Source organism: Mustela putorius, unplaced genomic scaffold (genome assembly GCF_011764305.1).
Source record: "Mustela putorius furo isolate JIRA1106 unplaced genomic scaffold, ASM1176430v1.1 tig00003834_pilon_pilon_pilon, whole genome shotgun sequence".
Lineage (NCBI taxonomy): Eukaryota > Metazoa > Chordata > Mammalia > Carnivora > Mustelidae > Mustela > Mustela putorius.
This window is the reverse complement of record NW_025421987.1, coordinates 52,023,929-52,044,389: the sequence shown is the minus strand read 5'-3', so window position 1 is coordinate 52,044,389 and position 20,461 is coordinate 52,023,929. Positions and strand designations below refer to the sequence as shown.

The following is a 20,461-nucleotide window of genomic DNA, read 5'->3' as shown; positions in this document are numbered from 1 at the left end:
CCGCCCCAACCTGACGGCAGATGCCGGCTGGGTCGGCGATGGGGCCGGGATCTTCGCCCTCGCGCATCCTGGTTCTGCCGCAGGACGTTGACCGCTGGGATACGCTCTCTGCGCGCGGCTGGCCATGGGTTTGGGATTTGGATTTCTTTCTTCCAAATGCGAGCGAGGGCTATGACTAGCTCTCTGGGGGAGCAGGCCGCAGCAGCCTAGAATTCTGGGCACTACCTTAGACATCTAGGGACACAGGAAATTAGGGACAAGTGAGGCGGGAACAGAGTTGGTTTGTGAAAGAAAGCTAGGACTGCCTCAAATGGTTGACCGGGAAGTTTGGGGTTGATGAATGAGGTAGGCTGTCCGTGGAAACAGCTGGGAGCCAGCGAGGTCTTGGGAATGGAGAAGGGGCATTGAGGGGCCTCACCTTGGCCAGCACTGTCTGCAAGAGACTCCCTTTGGATTCCAAGGTCACATTCCGACCCCCTTACGGACATCGTCGGCCTCAGAGCTACCCAAATCGAGGCTCCAACTTCCTTCCCTCTATCTAGCTGCGGGCAGGTAGGGGTGCAGGCGTGTTCAAAGGGAAGATTAAATGTCTCCGCTGATCCTTCAGGCGACTCACTAACACAGACTCTACTCTGGGTTTGCGAAGGTCACTCAACCTTCAGTCCAGAGCAGGGAAACCCAAGCTAATTCCTCTAGGGAACAGAAGAATGAGAAAAGGCCAGCACACAACCCAGCCTTGCTGCCCGACTTCCTGGGGCTGGACAGCCGGATGGAGGGAAGTCGGGGAGATGCCGGGGCAGCTGGCAACAGCAGGCCGCCAGCAGAAGCCCAATGTCTTTTGGGTTTCTGCTTGAGAGCTCCCAGGCTGGCTGAAGGGCTCCTGTTCTGCACCCGCCCCAGGTGAGCTGTGGCTAAAAGGCGGGCTTGCCTTTGCCTGTGTGCCTGCAGGTTAATCAGTGTGGAGCAGCATTGATGGCTCGGGGACTGAAATCTCTGGTTTGGGAAGTGGACTGTAGGTGACCTCTGACCTTGGGCAGGCCTGCCGCTGTCTAGGGAGACCTCACAAGGTACAGCTTTGGTGTTCCCCCAAAGAAAAATGGTGCCTTTTGCGTATACCCAGGGGCCCACCTGCTTGGCTCTCCCCCAGAAAGATCGATTTGGCTGGCACTCCCTCCTCTCCTCAATGTGTGAGGAGGAAGGTAGATTCCAATAAGTCTCCAGGTTGTGCTCTGACTCCTGAACAAGTGGCCCCCGGACTATGAGGAGACAAATCAGGAACAGTTATTTGAGGAAAACCTCACCAGGCATTTTCAGAGCTTTTATATCTCTAGGTTAGTGGGGATCTTAGGTCCAGGGTCCCAGGGATTGCCCCCATATTCTTTCATCCCACCTTCAGTGATATAACTGGCTTGCTCAGTGGACTTAGAGTTTTAACCAAAGGAGACAATTTTTCACTCTGATTCCCTATACCAGTCTAGTGATGGAGCTACTACAGAGAAGCTTACAGTGCCAGTTGCCAGTCCAAAGTCCAGCCTCTGCATTTGTTGGCATGCCTGTGGGTTTGTAATGCACAAAAGACTGCCAGGATCAGGGCAGGGTAGAAGTGACCCAGGCCTCTTAAGAGGGGAGGGGAGGGACTTGGGCAGCATTGTTGGTGGATGGGCCTCTGTAGAGAAACTCACACCCATTTCCCTCTGAGGCAAAAAAGTAAATTCTATTAGTTCCAACCAACCAGGACTTTTCCCGTGCCAGACATCCTGCCATGAGGAAATTTTAGAGCGGGTATGCCCAGCATGCCACCTTTCTGTAGGAATGTAAAGTTGGGCCTCCTTTCTTTCCTGATTTGTGCAGGAAGGAGCTTATTATTTGGAGGGACAGAAACCTTTTGGTTAGAAAGAATTGAAAATAAATAAAACCCTCTGGGAAAAGGTGAGTCTACCCCCCGCCCCCACCCCTCAGGCTTAAACCTAGAAAAGAAGGGAGATGGAAGGGTGAAAACACACAAGCTAGTTCAAACCCAGTTTGGGGGTTGAGGGAGAAAGAAAGATCTTTGAGCATAGAGAATTGGAAAGGCTTTGAGATAGCAGAGCCCCATTTGGATTTGGCCTGTGGTTCAACAAGTTAAACAATCGCTTGTTCTGTGGGCTGGAGTGTCAAGACAGGCAGACGTCCTCATTGACAGAGGGCGTGCTGTGTTTGTCCAGCCTGAGACCTTTTCAATGACTGTTTGTCTTTCTAGGCCAAGCGAGGGTTGGGGCTGGGTGGATCGACTCTGTGTTGCTGTTCCACTGTCTTTAACGTTGCCTGACAGATGCAAAGGTCCTCAGGATGGGTTTCAGGCTTTAAGATGGCCAAAGCCTTGGTAGCATTATCCACAAAGTGAATTTGATAAGGGATGCAAATATAACAGGGGAGGTATTTCTTAACTAAGAAGTGAAGATAACTAGGACCAAATGATAGAAATGATACGTTTTTTCTATTATGGTGAATTTTATATTAGCTTCAAAAAATCAACCAATGATGATTTCCAAATGGGTTTGGAGGTGGAAGTCATATGACGGTAAATGTTCCCATACCACTATGGGCAAGATATACAAATTTACAAGGAAATTTCTCTCTTCTTAATTCCAGTACTTGTACCTCAGTTTTTAACCTTATGTCCCAGAGGACACACAGCCCTCTCCATTACATTTCACTAAATTCAGAAAACAATGGGAATTTCTCATAGAATAAATTTAAATTCTAGAAGTCAGAGGTGTTTGAATGCTTAAATTGTGCTTAAATTCTATCTACAAGGGAAATCGACAAATGAGTTACACCAGAGAAGTATCTAGTAGGGAAAAAGATTTTTAATATATTTTAATCACAAAGGTTATGTCATTTTGCAATAAATATGGGTAGTTCCCAGCAGAATCCTCTTCTTTCACTTTTATAAATTTGAAAATGGTCTATGAAAGACTGGAAAGACTCTTCAGACCAACACTGATACATTCTGGCCTCACAATCTTGCCATGCAAACATGTATAAAATTATTTCACGAATGACTGTCCCTTTTTTCTTCCCAAACAGGTTCAAAGTCAGAAAATGAGATACAAGACTTCCTTGGTGATGAGGAAAAGATTACGGCTTTACCGAAACTCCCTCAAAGAGTCTAGTAAGTTAAAATCCTTTTTTGAATATTGGTTTGTTTAAGTTATTTTTTTAAGTGGGAAGTTTTGTTTTTTCTTTTGGTTATGTTGGGTTGTGAGCTTGGAGGTGTTTCTTGAGTTCCAATGAAACTGAGAACAACACCTTGGTGTTTGATGCATTTGCACACAAATCAGCTACACAACGTCCCACCAGCAGCCAGCTAATCCCCCTCAATGCCTACTCATCTGGACATTCTAGAATTAATATTTGACGACTCTCTCATTGAAACAACAACCCCTGACCTTCTGTAGTTCCACTGTCACATTATTCTATGACATATTCATCTTGGATTCATTTCCAGACGATTTGATTGGAATGAGGTTTGACATGTATTGGCTTCCATGAAAGGAGCAGACTTTGATCTTGGTGATGGGGTTTACATGATATGCATCATCTTTACCAGGGACACCAGCCTTCTGCAATGTGGCAGCAACTATGTTCCCACAATGTGGTGTCTGAACAGGGAGTGACTGACAGCTGCTCTGTCAGGAATACCTTCATTGTGAAGAATTTAATTTAATATTCCATTTAGAATAAGCATATGATTTAGGGTTGGGTGTTTTCCCTTCCAGGCGCTTCTAGTTTCCCTCATTTCATTCAACTACACCACCAGCTGATGGTTGCCTCCAAGGTATTCCCTTGTTGGAAGGAAAAGCAACCTTCTTAACAAAAGTTAAATGGACAACTCAGGAAATAGCTTTCTTCTATTATTTTGGGATAATTTGATGGCAGAATTCTCAAGAGACATGTGCTTATTATGTAAATTCAGTTGTTTTAATTCCTCAGTGCTGTTCTGGAAGATCCTTTCACCATGTTTCTTAATCTTTTTTTTTTTTTTAAGATTTTATTTATTTATTTGACAGAGACAGAGAGATTACAAGTAGGCAGAGAGGTAGGCAAAGAGAGAGGGGGAAGCAGGCTCCCTGCTGAGCAGAGAGCCTGATAGGGGGCTCCTTCCCAGGACCCTGAGATCATGACCTGAGCCTAAGGCAGAGGCTTAACCCACTGAGCCACCTAGGCACCGCCCCCCCCATGTTTCTTAATCTTTTGTCCAAAGATATTTTGGAGAACCTTTGCTTGGAAATTAAATTTTATCCAAGTATATATGTTTTCATACTCAGTTCCATTAATGATGATTAAAACCCAAACTTCCATAGCAGAGGAGAGGAATAGCTTCCTCTATCTCCAAAATCTTAGATCTCATCTCCTTTGTACAATTTGGACTAGGACATATGGTGGGCTCCTGGGTCTTAAGTTATTTATTTATTTTTCATAGATTAGAGACAGCCTCTCACTGCAGGAATCTAAAGTCTGTCTGTGAATAGCCTATAAAGAGACTTGTCCCTTGTTTTGGTGATAACCTGGCTAGAAACAGGGAAAAAGGACTGAACAAGTGACAGCAGATCTAGATGCAGAACATTCAGACAAAAAGGCTTGCTCTTGGCCAGGCTCTGTGCAGTGGCCATCAGCTCCTGGGATCCTGCTCGAAGCATAACCTGAAACAGATAATCATTATTTAGCATTTCTTAAAATATCAAAGTAGAAAAATAGCCCAGCTATTGATCTGAAATCTCTCCTATTTCTTTCCTTCCAAAGGAGAGAGGTCAGACATTCCCTATTGAAGTCAGTAATGGAAGGAGCTCTGGCAGATGGTAGGGCCACCAAATGTCATATTTCTATACAACAGGCTGAGGTGAACAAAGGTGCTTAGGGCAGGATTCTGGACACTGGATAGATTTTGGGGTCTGGCGGTGGAACTTATTCCAAAGAGCCCCCTACAAAAGCCTCCAGTGCTTCTTTGCCTTCTGCTGAAGATCTCTGGGCTGCAGAATATGTCTCTTTTTTTCCTGCACATCAAGCAGGAAAGTGAACTCAACAATGCTGTAACCCCCAGCATGGTTAGAAATAGAATGCTCAGCCAACCATTTGGTACTGGGAGTCAAGGTGGTAAGATAACTTTCTAAAAGAGAGGAACAGCAGTCTTTAGCTTGCCCTATCAAGTCAATGAAATCTGGACTCTTTCTTTTCTTTTTTTAAGATTTTATTTATTTGTTTGACAGAGATCACAAGTAGACAGAGAGGCAGGCAGAGAGGGGGGAGGGCAGGCTCCCTGCTGAGCAGAGAGCCAGATGCGGGACTTGATCCCAGGACCCTGAGGCAGAGGCTTAACCACTAAACCACCCAGGTGCCCCTGGACTCACTCTTAGCTGACACTGGAAGACTTAAAGAAACAGCTCTGAAAACTAAAACATTTCTCCCTGCCATAAGTTCCCCACCTGTCATCTACAGTTACCCGGATACTGCTTTAGAGCTTTTTTCAGAGATATGCCTTGAAGATCCTTATGTAATTACCCTGAGTTCCCTGTCTATAAATGCTCGTAGGTAAAATGGGTTTGTTTTTTCCTCCATGTCTCTGTCCCTGGGAAAATGTTCCTTTGGGAGAATTCCTGGCCCCATTTCTGTATTTAGCCAACATGTGAACCATGTGGCTCCAAGGAATCTGTAAGGATCAGGCAGCCTTAGTGACCTGCAGGTCAAGTAACCTCTGGCTACTCAAGCAGCATCTACCCTGGATGGGTCCATGTGTTTTTAGTACTTGAAGAGAATGCTGCATCTGGGAAGGAGCTCTATGGGGCCAGGCTACTGTCAATGAATTTGGCTGAATCAGACTTATTTGCCCTTTCACTGTTGGCACAAAAAGCCACACACATGTTGAAAGTTTTTCAAGGGTAAAGTTAGTATGGGTATGCAGCACACTAACACTCTACAAGTATAAAACCTCTGCTTCTTATCCCCAGAGTCTACAAAAACAGTGCTTAGAATTCAGGGGTCCACAAACTTGGAAGGGGAAAATTGTATCTTTATTTTCACCACCTTCTAATGTATAGTTAGAGTTTTTTTTTTTTTTTCCTAATACATGTGTTGTTAACAAAAACAGGACTATTAGAGTTCACTGGCATCACAAGGCTTCCAAAAGTGTCCATGGACTAAAACAACCTAAATATCCCTGTTTTCTGCTGTTATTCAAAGCTTCTGATGCAGTGAAGTCATGGTATATATATTAAGGGATCCATTTTTGTGCAAATCAGAGATTTAATGAAAATAAAAGTGGATGATGAGTTTGATAAACATCCTAAACAGTAGGTTGCAGATCACGGAAGTTCAGGTGGAAAGGAAAATATTTTAATTGCTGGACTATTGCTGAAGTATTCCTGCACTTAGGCCTGAATGCTACAGGAGAAGCTGACTAAGCTCTATGTTGAGAGATGGTTAGGAGAAACAGCTGCAGAAGGGACCCCAGGGAAGAACACACTCCTTTTGGTTTGGGGGGGTTATATTGTTTTTTCTGGGGGGTTTGGGGGGGGAGGTTGTGTTTGCTTGTTCATTTTCCTTAAAAGGCCTTCATGAGTTCAGCCCAGACTTGCCTAAATAGCTGCAACATTCAGCAGACATCTGAGTTGGGGGGAGCCTTGAAACCCCTCTAAGACCCAGCCTGACCATCATGTTGAGGAAGGGAAAACAAGACAGGGGACAAGAAAGGAGGCTTCTGTGAGCAGAAGGGTAAATTCCAGAAAGTGAGAGTATGGGAGAAGGTAAAAGCTGAGAAGGAGACAAGTCCTCAAAGTCTAGTCTCAACACTAAGTAGAAGTCCTTGGTTTCCAGAGCAGAAGGAATTTGGCTGTCAAAAGCACTCCTTCAACATTTTCTTCTCCCTTCTCTTCTCTTCTCTTTTCTTCTCTTCCCTTTCCTGCCCTTCCTTCTTCTTTCTTTCTGTGTTTTGTTTTATTTTGTTTTAATGCTAAGGCATCATCTATTGGTTGCATTGCATAAGCTCTTCCAGACAGCCAGAGGAGCAGAAAGACCTGGACTTGTCAAAGCTGAGGGAAAATGTGGAAGTTAATCCCTCCCTAAGATGCGACCCAGAGCAGGGAACAAAACATTAAATGAAGAGTCTCAAAGAATCTGCCAACCATTATAAATAAGTTAATTATTTTTTTTTTGAAGATTATATTTATTTGGCAGAGAGAGACAGTGAGAGAGGGAGCACAAGTGGGGAGGATTAGGAGAGGGAGAAGCAGGCCTCTCACCACGCAAGGAGCTCCATAAGGGGCTACATCCCAGGACTCCAGGATCAGGACCCTAGCCAAAGGCAGATTCTTAAGGACTGAGCCACCCAGGCACCCTAAGTTAATTATTTTTTTAATTTTAAAAGAAACCCTCTTTACTAACTAGGAAACGTGTAAGAATAGTTCTTAGTGCTGGTGATGGGTGGGACAGCTCAATCAACTCCCAGTCAGACTTTCTTGCAATCTATCCAAACTTCTCACATCTGCTAGGGATACAAGGTCTTTTACTAAATCCTTAAAACTTCTCTTAAAAATCCAAACATTTCTCTGCTCTGGAATCGCTTCCTATGGCTTCTAGGGAAGCCTAAGTACTCAAGTTGGCATTTTTGGCTACAGAGAGCTAGCCAGGCAACACAGCGAGCAGCCCTTTAAATCGCCAAGCTGTGCAGCCGGCCATAGCCAGTCCGCAGCGCAAACAAAGAACACTTGGCTAGACTAGGCCGAAACGGAAAGGGTTTTTTTGTTTGGTTGTTTGGTTGGTTGGTTGTTTGGTTGTTTTTTTGTTTGTTTGTTTGTTTTCCCCGCGGGCCAATCCCCACCCCAAAACTGTGGCCCCTCAGCGCCGGAGGGCGTCGCGTGAGAACAGGCCGTGGGTCCGCAGTCCCTTGCACAGCCTGGGCGGGGAAACTTGGCGTCCACTCTTCTCAGAACCCTGAAGGCTAGCCAGGAGAGAGGCAGAGACAACGGCCGCAGGCAACAAGTGGTGAGAGCTGAAACTGGAAGTGATCCCCAAGGTCCTTTCCCAAAGGCTCCGTTTGGCGGCAGGGTACAGAACTCAAGCCCGCAAACTGACTGGGGAGACCACCCGGTGAGGGAGGACCTGTTTCTCCTTGCAGCATTCCCCTAGCCTTTGTTTCTTTGGTCACCCGGTCCGCGGGACGAAGGGATTTGTGGCGAAGAGGATTCTTAGCCCCCCTTGAGAGGGTAGCGTCTTGAGAGGGTAATGGGTTCGAGGTCTGCATCTCCCAGGTCATCACTGCCTCAGGCCCACTCTGGCTTGAGTCTGGGAGGGATTCTTGGGCTGGTCCTTGCAAGGAGCTGGCAAGGCCAAGTGGAAGGAATAGAGTCGGAAGGAGGGAAAGGGGTGGAAAGAATAAAGAATCCAAAGAAATGAGAGAGAGAAATGAAGGACACAAGAAATTTCGGCAAAAGCGAAAAAATAAAGCCCAAAGGCTACTAGGCTAGGAGTTCGTCTGCTCCGGGTCGCATAGTCTGCAGTCCCTCGGGCTCCTGGGACAAACTGATGAATCAGGCCTCCATCCTCGCGCGCCCTGGGCTGCCCTTCAGCCCCGGTAGGGCTGGATCTGCCCGTCTAATAGTCCGAGTTCTTTACGTACAGCGAAACACCCCCTCCCTGAAGTCGTGGTGAAAGAAGGCAGAACCCAGCCCCGCTCACTTCCAGGAGCAGTGAGGCAGAGCCGATCTACTCAGCTTTCGAGAAAGGAGGGGGAGGGGGCTCAAGAGGAGAGAAAAGAATCCGTGCCCGGGTCAGAGCGCATGAGCAGTAGGAGAATGAAATGCTGGGGGTAGGGTGGGGTGAGGTGGAGATGCGCGGGAGCAGGAGTAAGAGAGAGAAAGAGGGAGAGAGAGAGAGAGAAGGGGGGGGGGAGTGTGTGTGTGTGTGTGTGTGTGTGTGTATCCGCGTGCGGCGGGACCTGTCATTGCTGACGTCGGGCAGGGCTGCGGGCCAATAGGCGACCTAGGTGATTGTTCCTCTCCGCGGGCCCGGGCCGTGGCCCGGAATCTCTATTCACTTCCTCACGCGTCCCGCTGCTACCTCTGTAGTGTACTGGATTTCAAGTAGACATTAAAGACCACGGGGAGTGGGTGGGGGACACAACCCTAAACTTGAGGGGAGGAAAAAAAAAAAAACAACTTTGCATAAGTTTCTTGTGGTTGTTCTTTCCTCTCCCCGCTGTCAGGTGACTGGTGTGAACCGCCTGACCTAAGGGAGCTCTGGGGAGCCCGGGATGGGATGTAGCAGGCCGCGCTTTCCCAGACGAACTAGGCACTGAAATTAGTATATATGATCCGCAGGCTTCCGCACCACCACCACCTAAAACATCACCATTTGCCTCACGTTCATTCCCCCGCAGGGCTCCGAGACCCCGATCGCCCCAGGGAGTTGGCTGCCAAAGCACGCTTGGGGCTCAGGTCGGACTCCTCTGGAGCAGAGCCTGGGGCCCCCCAGAAACCCACACACTCAGCACTGCGCGCCCTACTGCCCTTTCCACCTGCCCCGCAGCCTCCAGCCTTCTCCCGCTCATGGAACGGCAGGGGGCTCTACCGAACTGCCGCCCAGCCTGTTCGCAGCGGAGGCGCTTGGCCTCTCGCTGTCCACTCCGTACGCTGCCGCCTCTGTCTGGCTCCCGGTCCCGGTGCTGACGGCAGAGGCCGTAGTGTGGCTGGGCTGGGCCTGCCCCCCGGGGCCTGGTGGAATGCTCAGCCCACGCCGCCCGTTCTCACGAGCGCTATTTGTCTCGACAACAGGTAGCAGCTCCGGACACCATGGCCCCCAGCTTGCTGCCGCCTCCAGCCCCTCGGTGTTCCAGGGCCTTCAAGAGCAGCCGCCCCAGGCCTCCCCTAGCGGCACTTTGAACGGACTCCTGCGTCTGGGGTTCCCTGGAGACATGTACGCGCGACCCGAGCCCTTTGCGCCAGGGCCGGTGGCCCGCAGCGACGCCCTAGCAGCTGCCGCGGCCCTGCACGGCTATGGGGGCATGAACCTGACCGTGAACCTCGCCGCGCCCCACGGTCCCGGCGCCTTCTTCAGATACATGCGCCAGCCGATCAAACAGGAGCTCATCTGCAAGTGGCTGGCAGCGGATAGCCCCGCGCCTCCGCGCCTCTGCTCCAAAACTTTCAGCACCATGCACGAGCTGGTCACGCACGTCACGGTGGAACACGTCGGCGGCCCGGAGCAGGCCAACCACATCTGCTTCTGGGAGGAGTGTCCGCGCCAGGGCAAGCCCTTTAAAGCCAAATACAAACTTGTAAATCACATCCGCGTGCACACGGGCGAGAAACCCTTCCCCTGTCCTTTCCCGGGGTGTGGGAAGGTCTTTGCTAGATCAGAAAATCTCAAAATACACAAAAGAACTCACACAGGTCAGTATTCGGCACTGTCTGTCTCGTCTGGACCCTCTGGGGAAGCAGGCGGCCTCTTCTGGGCCCTCGGGGCTGGATTTCCTTCCTCAAGTTCCATCTGGGAGGAGGGGGGATTTCTTGGTGTTCCATGAGCCAAGTCCATAAAATATTAATTATGTCCTTCTATTAGAATCACGGAAGTTTCCTGAGGCTGTGTGTGGGGAGGACAGTGCAGGATTTTTGCTCTTGGGGAGGGGGCAAGTGTGAACGTGCTTGGGTCTCTGTGTGTGCAAGTGTGTGTTCCCTATCATCAAGTTTGATTTTTCAGGTTTTAAAATGGTACTGTTCCTCAAAGTCGTAAAGACATAGAGCCAATTTAATTTTCCTGATCTATTTAGAATCCTGTCGAAGGTACTCTTCCATGGGGTGGCTGACCACCACCTGAACTGAGGGGTCATGAGGCAGTTGGTGCCTTTAAGATTTAGGGTCTCGTGGGCTAACTTTGCCCCCGTTTGGGAGCCTTGGTGACCTGACACTTGGGAAATTTGACAAACCTTTTTGCTTCAGCAGAGATCCAAGGAGACTCATCTGCCTTAAATGTCATTTACTGAGCTGTTAAGTGAAATGGGGACATGTGTCAGCCGCATCTGTTAGTTCTAGTTAAGAAAAGGAGCCTGCTCAGGAGCACGCAAAGTTGAACTCCTCTGGCCAGAAGCATCTCTAATTAATGCAATTGCAAGGAGAAAGTTTTCACACTTCCCAGAACAGCCTGTGAAGTTACATTGATTAGTTTAGCAGGCAATGTTGTACTATCCCTAGCTAGGGTTTTCCTCACCCAAACTCTCTGGAAGCAAGAAATCAACAGTTCCCCTCCTCTATGGGGGCGGGGGGGTGGTAGGAGAAGGGAACTAGTGGGGAGAGAAGAGGATGAAATAAGTTTCAGGTTGGTGCCCCACTTCTCTTACTCTCTTGAAGCTCTACCTTACTCACCTCTATTCTTGGTGGAAATATCTGCAAGCATTAGTTGAAGAACTCCCCCAGGCTGGCACAGCTGGGGAAAGAAATTTGCAAGCCCGCTTTCTCTCCCAAACCTTGCATATCAGGGAAGTTCCCTAGCCGTGACACTGGCACAGGAGGAATCCAGACCAAAGTTCACTCTTAGTCTCCTACTTTAATTACATAGCATATCTAGAAATGTACAGTTTTCCGTACTGTTTCCAGTATCCTTCCCCCCACCCCAGGCGCGCAAGCATTTGTTCCCCCTTCCCAACCTCCGAATTTTATCCCGGGGGAGGGGAGAAGTGAGGTCCCATCACCTCCCACAGTCTCGCTACTCCAGGAGCTGACGGCCCGTACTGCGAAGATAGACACCCAGTCCTGAGCCAGACAAGGAACTCATTTTTAATGACAGGGTTTTTTTTTAAACAAACAAACTTTTACTGCTCTTTGCCGGCCTACTGTTTGAAGTCCATGAAGCAGAAAATGGTTAAACTCTTAGTGCAATCGACCTACAGCAGAGAAGCAAGTTCAGTGCGCCTGGGCTGGCTCAGGTTTGCGTCTATTCAGGACAGAATTCTAAGTGCGTCCTTTCCACTGGCAGTCCTGATTCATTATCGCTGGAGTTTAAAAAAAAAAAAAATCTACTGAGCCTCGCTTGCTCCGGCGCTTCCTTCAAACCCCCCTCCTAAGTAATGAAAAGAGAGAGAGAGAAGAGAAACAAAAAACAAAATGTTTCTCAAATGGCAATAGACCTCACTACAAATTATTCATGAAGACGGTTCTCGATTCAACAGGAAAATAATTGCCTTTTCAAATATTAATGGCGTTTCATTTCCTCGAGTCGCGGAAGCGGCGAACAGGAGCTGATTTCTCAAGAGTTGAGATTCTCCCGGATCTGAATCCCGGGCCTGGCTTCGGAGGCAGCTGCCCCAAGCCCATGCCGAAAGGTTTCACTTTGTGGCGGTCACAGCAATCCCGGAACAATGGTGCCGCCGCGAGGGAGATGCGGGCCAGTCGCCGCGCCCCAGCCGGACCCCGCCGCCTGCCCCCCTTTCGGGGGCCCTCAGCTGGGGGATTGCCCCACCTTCCTAGACAGTCTATAGAGAGAGGCAGGGCTGGGTATCCAAGGTAGAAAGAGTCTGCGCCGGGACACAGACGCTCGATAACCTGGCCCAGCCACAAGTGCGAGAAAATGGCGCTAGCGGAACTGCGCCGCAGCTTGCGAACTTTGTCAGGCGGGCTTGGCGCAGGGCCGGGGAGGAGGCCTCTCCCGGGTGCTGAGCCTCAGGGAGGGGATTCCGGGCCTTTCAAGACTTAACCCCGGGCTAAGGTTGAGGCCGCTCGGGACCCGCTGCAGGGCCCTAGCCTAACCCTGCCTCTCCACATCTACCCACGCACCCACCCATCTAGGGCGCAGCGCCCAGATCTGGTGGGAAGGAAGGGGGCGGGATACAGTGCATTGGGGGTGGGAGTGGGGGCGCGTTGTTAGGCAAGGAGTCCAGGGAGCCTCCTGCAGCTGGGGAGAGGCCGGGAGGGCGCGGGGCAGGGGGCACGGCCTCACCTGGCATCCCTGGGGCCTCCGAACTTCCAAGCTGCTCGAATCACCTTCAGTGCCCTGTTTTTTCCCTCTGCTCCTCGTCTGGGATGAAATCATTGTTTCTGTTTTACATGAATGTCCAACGAGGTGCCCACAAATGGGATAAGTGTGTGTGGGAATATTTAGGGGGGGGCAATCAACCTCAAATTCTATTCCTCCTCTGTGTTCTCAGCAAATCTTGTTTTCTTTTGCAGGCCCTGAACTGCATGGTTCTTGTAAGTGATTTTAGAAAGAAAAGAAGGAAGGGAGAAAGAAAAGTTTTAGTTTTGCAGATGCCAAAAGGGATCAGAGGGGAGAAAACAAGGGGCAAATAGGGAAACTGATGTATTCTCCATCTTTCCTATTTTTAATAAAATGGTACCGGCATGCGGAGAAATGGCAGAGGCCAGCACCGCCCAGTGCTCCACTGTACTAGCAGTACTCCTGCAGGGTCAGGACGCAGCGACCGGTCGGTGCCAGAACCCTGGGCTCACCATCCGCAGCTGCACGGAGGCGAGGGTTGTGCGCAAACCTTTGACTCCGCCTGAGCTGCAGCCTGGCTCAGCACTAAGTCTTTGTTTGTTCAAACCTGCCCCAAAGCACCCGTCTTTCCTGGAAGCGGCGGGAGAAGCGACCACAAAGGCAACAGTCCTCCAGCCATGCATCTCTTTCTTAGCCAGACGCTTGGTAGCCTTTCTCTCAATCTAGAGCGCCCAGTGGCATCCATTTGTTTAAGACGCCTACATACTTCCTCCCCACCTTTCCACAGCATCTGCAGCTCCAGCAGGAACCTGGGCTTCCAGGTTCTTGGGGTCTTTTCCACCCCTACATTCCAGCGAATCCAGCCGCCGGTGAGCTCCGGGATTGGGGCTCGGTCCTCGGCGAATATTTCCACCCTAACGCGCGCTCGCGCCTTCCCGCGGCTCTACAGGGGATCGCACCGCGGATCCGAGCCCCAGGCGGGTCTACCCTGGCCGCCCGCTTGTCTTCCTGGCCTGGTCTTATCTCAGCAGCTGCGCTCATCCGGAAACTGCCGAGCTCAAGAGTACGATTACGCGAGAGGCCTCGGATCCCGCTTGGCCCAGGGAAACCCTGCAGCGCCCGTCTCTCAGTTCAGACCTGCGAGGCCCGACCGCCGGGCGTGGGTGGTCTGGGGAGGCTATTCGACCTCTCAAGTCATTTTGGACTGGGAGAGCCGGCTGCCCGCGGCAGTGTCTCCGGGAGGCCGCTAGAGCAGCGTAATAAAATATTATTGCCGGCGCGCGTAACTGGAGGGATTCCGGACGGTTTAGGCAAGATTTGAAGAATGCTGCTAAATGTTTGCCCTCAGGGGGTGGAAGGGAAGGGGGAGGGGGCTCCATTTCCCGTAAAAATCGCGTCTGAAGTGAATCATTGCTCAGAATACCTTTCCCTGCAGCACGAATCCACATTATGCATATGCCGTATGCATGGGCTGCGCATCTTTAAATTATTCCATCGCCTTGGCGTTTGCACAAAACCTACTTGAGGAAACAGTTTGGGCCACGGTGGGGTGTGCGCGAGGTGAACCGCTGGATGGTGTGTGTGTTTGTGGGGGCGGGGTGGGGGGGGGAGAGAAACGTTTGGCTAGAACCAGCAACTTTAAATTAAGCCGATGCTAGCTCCTCAGTCAACTTACTTCGGGCAAAGGTACTTCTTGGCCCCGGGTGGGGAAATTTGGAGGAAAACAACCGGAATGGATCACGATGGAAACTCGACAAAGATGGAGTCTGTGTCGCTCCTCCTCCTCTGTACCCTCCCCCACCACCCCCTGGCCCAGGCGGGAGAGGGGGAGGGGTGGCGGCGTGCTGGAGGAAGCTCGGTGCGCGTTATGAGCGGGAGAAGGGGGTGCTGGTCCTGAGAGGCGAAAAGGAAAGAGGTTTCTGAAAATCTTCTGTGGGTCTTTTCTAAAAAATGAAAGAGAAATTGAGAAGGGCGGTGAGGCCGGGCCGGGTCCACGACCCACGCACGCTAATGTCTCTGCCTTGCCTCCACCAGGGGAGAAGCCCTTCAGGTGCGAGTTCGAGGGCTGCGAGCGGCGCTTCGCCAACAGCAGCGACCGCAAGAAGCACTCGCACGTGCACACGAGCGACAAGCCATACACGTGCAAAGTGCGCGGCTGCGACAAGTGCTACACGCACCCCAGCTCTCTGCGTAAGCACATGAAGGTGCACGGGCGCTCACCGCCGCCGCCTAGCTCTGGCTACGACTCGGCCACGCCGTCTGCCCTCGTGTCGCCCTCGTCGGACTTCGGCCGCGAGCCCCCGGTGGCCTCCTCGGCGGCGGCGGTGGCGCGTGGCGCCGAACTGAGCGAATGGTACGTGTGTCAGGGCGCCGGCCCCGCCGCAGCTGCCCCCGGCGCGCCCCCAAGCCCCCAGCCACCACCTGGCCCAGTCGCCGCCACCGCCTCCAGTATTAGGGCTGCTGCTGTGGTTGCCGCTTCTGGTACACGGACTGCTAGTCTCGGCGGGGTTATTGAGGCTTGAAGAGAGGGTGAGGGAGAAAGAAAGGAAGGGAAGGAGGAAGAAAGGAAGGTAACCATTAAAGGTTGTTAGAGTTCGTATAGGATATTGATACAATGTCCGTTATTTTGAAATATAAATATGTAAATATGGTTCCCATATTTATTCCACAGTGACACCCAGCACCCTCCACCCACTCACAGAGACACCCTCGAGACTGGGTGGCGTGACCCCAGTGTTCATGTAGAGAAAGTACAGAAAGATTCAGGGAGAAGGGGGAAAAGACACATTATAAGAATTTATGTGCAAACTTGGCAACTGCAGGCGGTGAAATTAAGATCACAAAGTCCTCTCCTGGTTCACAGAATGAGAAATGTTTTGCTCAAGGCCTGGGTGGCTCGGATTGCCACCCCTACTCTCTCCCCAGCCCCCATTTGGAGTCTCCTCCACAGTTGCAATCGCAGAAGGTGGCAGAGGAAATTCTGAGCCGAAATCTTGCCTATTTCCTTCTACTTTTGCCTCTCTACATTTCCCCCCTCCTTCAACTATTGAAACAAAAATGCACAAGCCACAGATCCCAATTTTTCCAACTACTTATACAAAGGAGGCAAAAGGGAGAGGGGCTTAAGCACCCAACCCTAGGCATCATGTGCCACTCTCCCACAGACTGGCTCAAGCACATAAATTTATCTGTTTGCCTGTCCGTTTGCCCCGTATACATTTTATACTGGGGTAGGGTGTGAGTCCTAACAACAGAAAATGCAAACAAAAGAGTGCTAGATGGGCTTTTGGATTCAGTACTCTGAAGACTCTGAGGACCAATCACCCTCTTCCCCCAACACCCCACCCCCTTGTAGAGGTGCTGCCTGTGGAATACTGTGGGTGCTTGGCACTGGGGGTACAGAGTGGGCCAATGACGTCACAGAGCCAAGGCCTCCACAGTGAAGGGATTTGGCCTAGGCAATAGTGTCTGGATAAATCACACCAAAAAAACAAAAAACCCAAACCCAAAACAAAACAAAACACACCTCACAGTTGTTGGTCTTATTTTTTAAAAAGCTGTGCATGTGGTGGGGCGTAGACAAGAGATGCGCTGCAATGATAAATATTTTAAAGGTAAACACCCAATGGATCTAGATTGAATGTGTATTCTATACGCTGTGTACCAAGTCCCCACATAAAGAACCAGATGTTGGTGGCAGAGGAGAGGAAAGTCTTTGCAATTGTTGCCCTGCAGGGGAGAAATCAGGGCCTGTTTCCCAGTCTACCACCCTCTGCAGGGAGGATGGGGCTACCCTAAATCCTTGCTAACATGAGGGAGGAGGGTAGAAAGAAAAAGAAAGGTGGAAAAAGCTTTGGTAGCCCTATCCCGATCCCTTAAGAATTTAGACATAGGTAGGGCAGTGGTAGTCCCACCTAGGGGGAGCCCCCTAGACAGCCCAACAAACAAGTCCTGGTCCTGCCACTCTGCTGGGTTTTCTTCTACACTCTTCTCTTCAGACACTATTAGACAATTTTCACTCCTGCCCTGCTTCCCCATTTTCATCAGATAAATGATGTCCTAACTGTAGTGGAATTGTTTTCATTATCCCTAATAAAAACCAGAATATACGAAATATATCCTTAGCGAATCCATTCTTGTGGAAGTGGTACTGCAATCCCCTCCCCCACTCCCTTACCCATACAATAGAGTCCAGAGGCCGCCTGGCCAAGGGCAGGCGGTCTGCGGCAAACAGCTCGTTCCCATCGGGAAACGACCGCCCCACCACCAAGGTGCAAGAGGGCATCTGAAGAACTTGCTTCTTCTGACGTTACAAAATTCTCCCCTCTCCAAATAGGATTCATTTCTTTCTCTAATATTTCTGGACCGCGGTTTGCGTTCTACTCCAATACAAAATAGTAAAATAAAATAAAAATGCTTGGTCGGCCACTAATCGCCTTTAATTTTTCATTTGCTTGTTACAGATGTCCACCGCGTTGCTCGCAAGGTAATCTCGCCCAACGCAGCTGAGCGCCCGCATCTAGCGCCTGCGACATCAAAGGGTCCGCGCACAAAGCAATGTTTCTTCGCCACGGTGCATCTTCATGGTAAGTTAGGATTTCTATGGCAATGGGCAAGTTGCACTGAAATCCTGAAAGGCCGAGCCTGGAGCCCGTCCAGGCTTTTCATTAAGGACATAATATTTACGTCTAACAGGCCTTTTTTCTTGTGTATACAAGTATATATTTTTGTTTGACGCGGACTAAATCATTTTCATTTAATTTCCGGTAAACAAAACCCACGCGAATGGGCACTTGTTCCCGATCATAATAAAAATGGATAATAATGTGAGGGAAGAAAAGGGCCGCTTGAATCGCCGCTCAGCCCTCTTTGTTTCTGCTTTCTGCGGTGATCAGAGGGCGCATTTGGGTTTGATGGCGAGTTTCTAAAGGCGAGGAAATGGTTTGTAAGAGGGGAAAGAAAAGGAGAAAGGTCTAATCAAGCTCGGGTTGTTCAAAGAGTCGGGTTTTGGGGTTGAAAGTGTGAGTTTGACGGTGCATCAGCATGCCGCGTTAGGCTCGCCATGGAAATGCGCGCGGGGAGCGGCCGCTTCAAAGGCGGCACACTTCACTGCAGACACTCTATTAAGATACATTTGCGCTGACCTTTGCTTTCACGCCATTTAATACTGTCACTGCGTTCTCCAGTATATACTTCCTCTTTGGGACCAGCCTTGCCCGCGTTTAGGGGTTCACCCCACACTTCTGTGGGGAGGGGTCGCTTCTGTGCCAGGGACGCCTTCAGGAGAGGGAGGAGCCGGACTCCGTACTTCTTGACTGCGCCCCCAAGAAGCTCCAGGGTCAAGAGTAAATAACTTCAGGGCAATCTCAGAAGCTTAACAAATGAGCATCCCCAGCTCCATTTTGTGCGAAGTGCCTCTCCTGCAACTTGAGCAGGGTGGAGGCCTGAATTTGAAAGGCACTTGTGGAGGGGGCACTCTGGATGAGGTCGGTGGTGGAGTTCAGACTGTGCCTTTGGGACATTTCCACTCTGGCCCCCAGAGCAGCCCATTCTGCCCCTCCATACCAGAAATCTCTTGCAGCCCCTGCCTCACACTTGTTTCTCCTTGGCATGGGGTATAGGATACCCCTCAGGCCTACTCTGGCCCTGGGCATGAACTCAAGAGCCCAAGGCCAAGGGGATAGGGAAGATGGCAGGAAAGTTAGAAGTCCATGTTCCCTTAATTGTCTTGTTGTTTATTTTATCCAAGTACCCCAGTGAATAGGGGAAAAATAAACACGGTGAAAAAAAAATCAAACAGTAGAGTCTTCTTTAGTGCCAGTCCTTGTGGTTGAATAAAAAGGATGGTCCGCTTTCTATTGAGCTGAGAAATCTTTGAAGTGGGAGTTATTATCTGAGACATTCCTGCTTGTCGTCCTAACAACGCTGATGAAACGTAAAAGGTTCTTTGTCAGCGATTTGTTCTCCTCTCTGTCAAACTCCCTCTGCCCCGTTAGTTTCAAACCGTTTCTAAAGAGATAAAATCAAACTTCTCTTAAAAAAAAAAAAAAAAAAACAAGAAACAAAAAAACATGCACACTACATCAACTGATACCTTTAGGACTAAGTCCTGCTACAGAAAAAACAAAAGCGACAAGAGATATCAGGTCCAAGGTCTGTGAAGGTGCACAGATGTTGAGGGGGCCCTTTACACTGGCTCTGGAACGGGGAGAAAAGAATGCAGAGAAGGTGTAGGCAGAGGGTACATACCCCAAGCACACACTGTGTGTCTGCTTCTCTCTGCACTGGCCTGCACTCATCAGTCCCATCGGGGTACTTGGATGAGCCTCCTTGGGACCCTCCTTAAACTCCCAATATTCTTACCAACCACCCTTGGAACCTAAGGCTGCAGCCAAGCAATTGTTAATATTTCCTGCTCCTTCAAAGATGATCCTCTTTAAAATAGACCCATTGTGTGTTTCTTCCTACTAGCAGCAAGCAATCAGAAAGCCCCTTTTGCCATTAATAGAAAGTAGAGTGGCTTGAGGGAGGGACGTTTTTTATAATTTCCTGTTTTCTTCAGAATCTTGGCAATTGGAGTTCAGAAAGTTCAGTTTACAAGATAGTGTCCCCAAAGTGCATGCAAATACCCTCCTCCCATCCACATATGCAGTTCTGGAAAGAAAATTTCACCCTGTCCGGCTTTCCCCAAACCTCCCAATGTGGTTTTAAAGGTGGTTTAAATAAACCAGGATGTACCGGCCTCCCCACTCTGTGTGTGCCGAATAAATGATTTGTAAAGAAGTTTCCCCAAGCTGTAACCCATGCTGTTATTATAGTTGCTGCAAAATGTTGTCTCTTATATGGATTTTTATTTGTTTACTGGAGGTCCCCATATGTTTGTTTATATCACTAATTTATGGAAAAATGTAATGATTGCAATGAATGTGAATTATACAGACAGGCAAATGTTTTGTAATCATAAATTCACACACACACACACACACACACACGCACAAAGCTTGACTGAAATCTTAGACTATTTGGTACATCTCCACCCACACTGTTTGTGATTTATCAGCTCTCCCCTTACATCGTAAATTATGAACTAACCTGAAAGGGAAAAAAAAAATTGTTTTGTATTTGATTGAAAGTGATTGTTCAATGAAAAACATAGTTGAAAGCTGTGGCTTTAATCTTGTTGTTAATATGTAAATGAATTAAAATCTGTGATTCTCTTTCCCTCCAAAGAGCGTTGTGTACATGGAGCTCCATTTTGCTGTTTTCTTTGGTAATAAATGTTGTGATGTTTCCCTTCCTCTTTTGAATTCGAGTGTCCTGTTACTATTGCTTCATCATCAGGGAAAGATCTGGGGTCCTCCTGAAGCCTCCACTCCTTTTCCCTGCCTTCCCTTGCGGTTTTACAGGAACACCTCTGAAGCCTAGTTGTTCCAGGCAGCAAAACGGAGGGACCCACTGAAGAGGCCATTGTGAAGGAGGCCTCCCTCGCCCCCAATTTCAC

At 49.4% G+C, this 20,461-nt stretch overlaps 1 protein-coding gene across 1 annotated transcript; it reads left to right on the top strand.

The window, feature by feature from the left end:
- Positions 1–1,793: 1,793 nt before the first annotated feature.
- ZIC4 (Zic family member 4) lies at positions 1,794–20,251 on the top strand. The gene is given in 6 exon segments (XM_045088491.1): positions 1,794–1,907; positions 1,909–1,929; positions 3,070–3,154; positions 9,807–10,424; positions 14,995–15,313; positions 17,424–20,251. Coding segments are annotated over 6 exon segments (1,158 nt in total). The 3' UTR covers positions 17,425–20,251.
- The last annotated feature ends 210 nt before the right edge of the window (positions 20,252–20,461 follow it).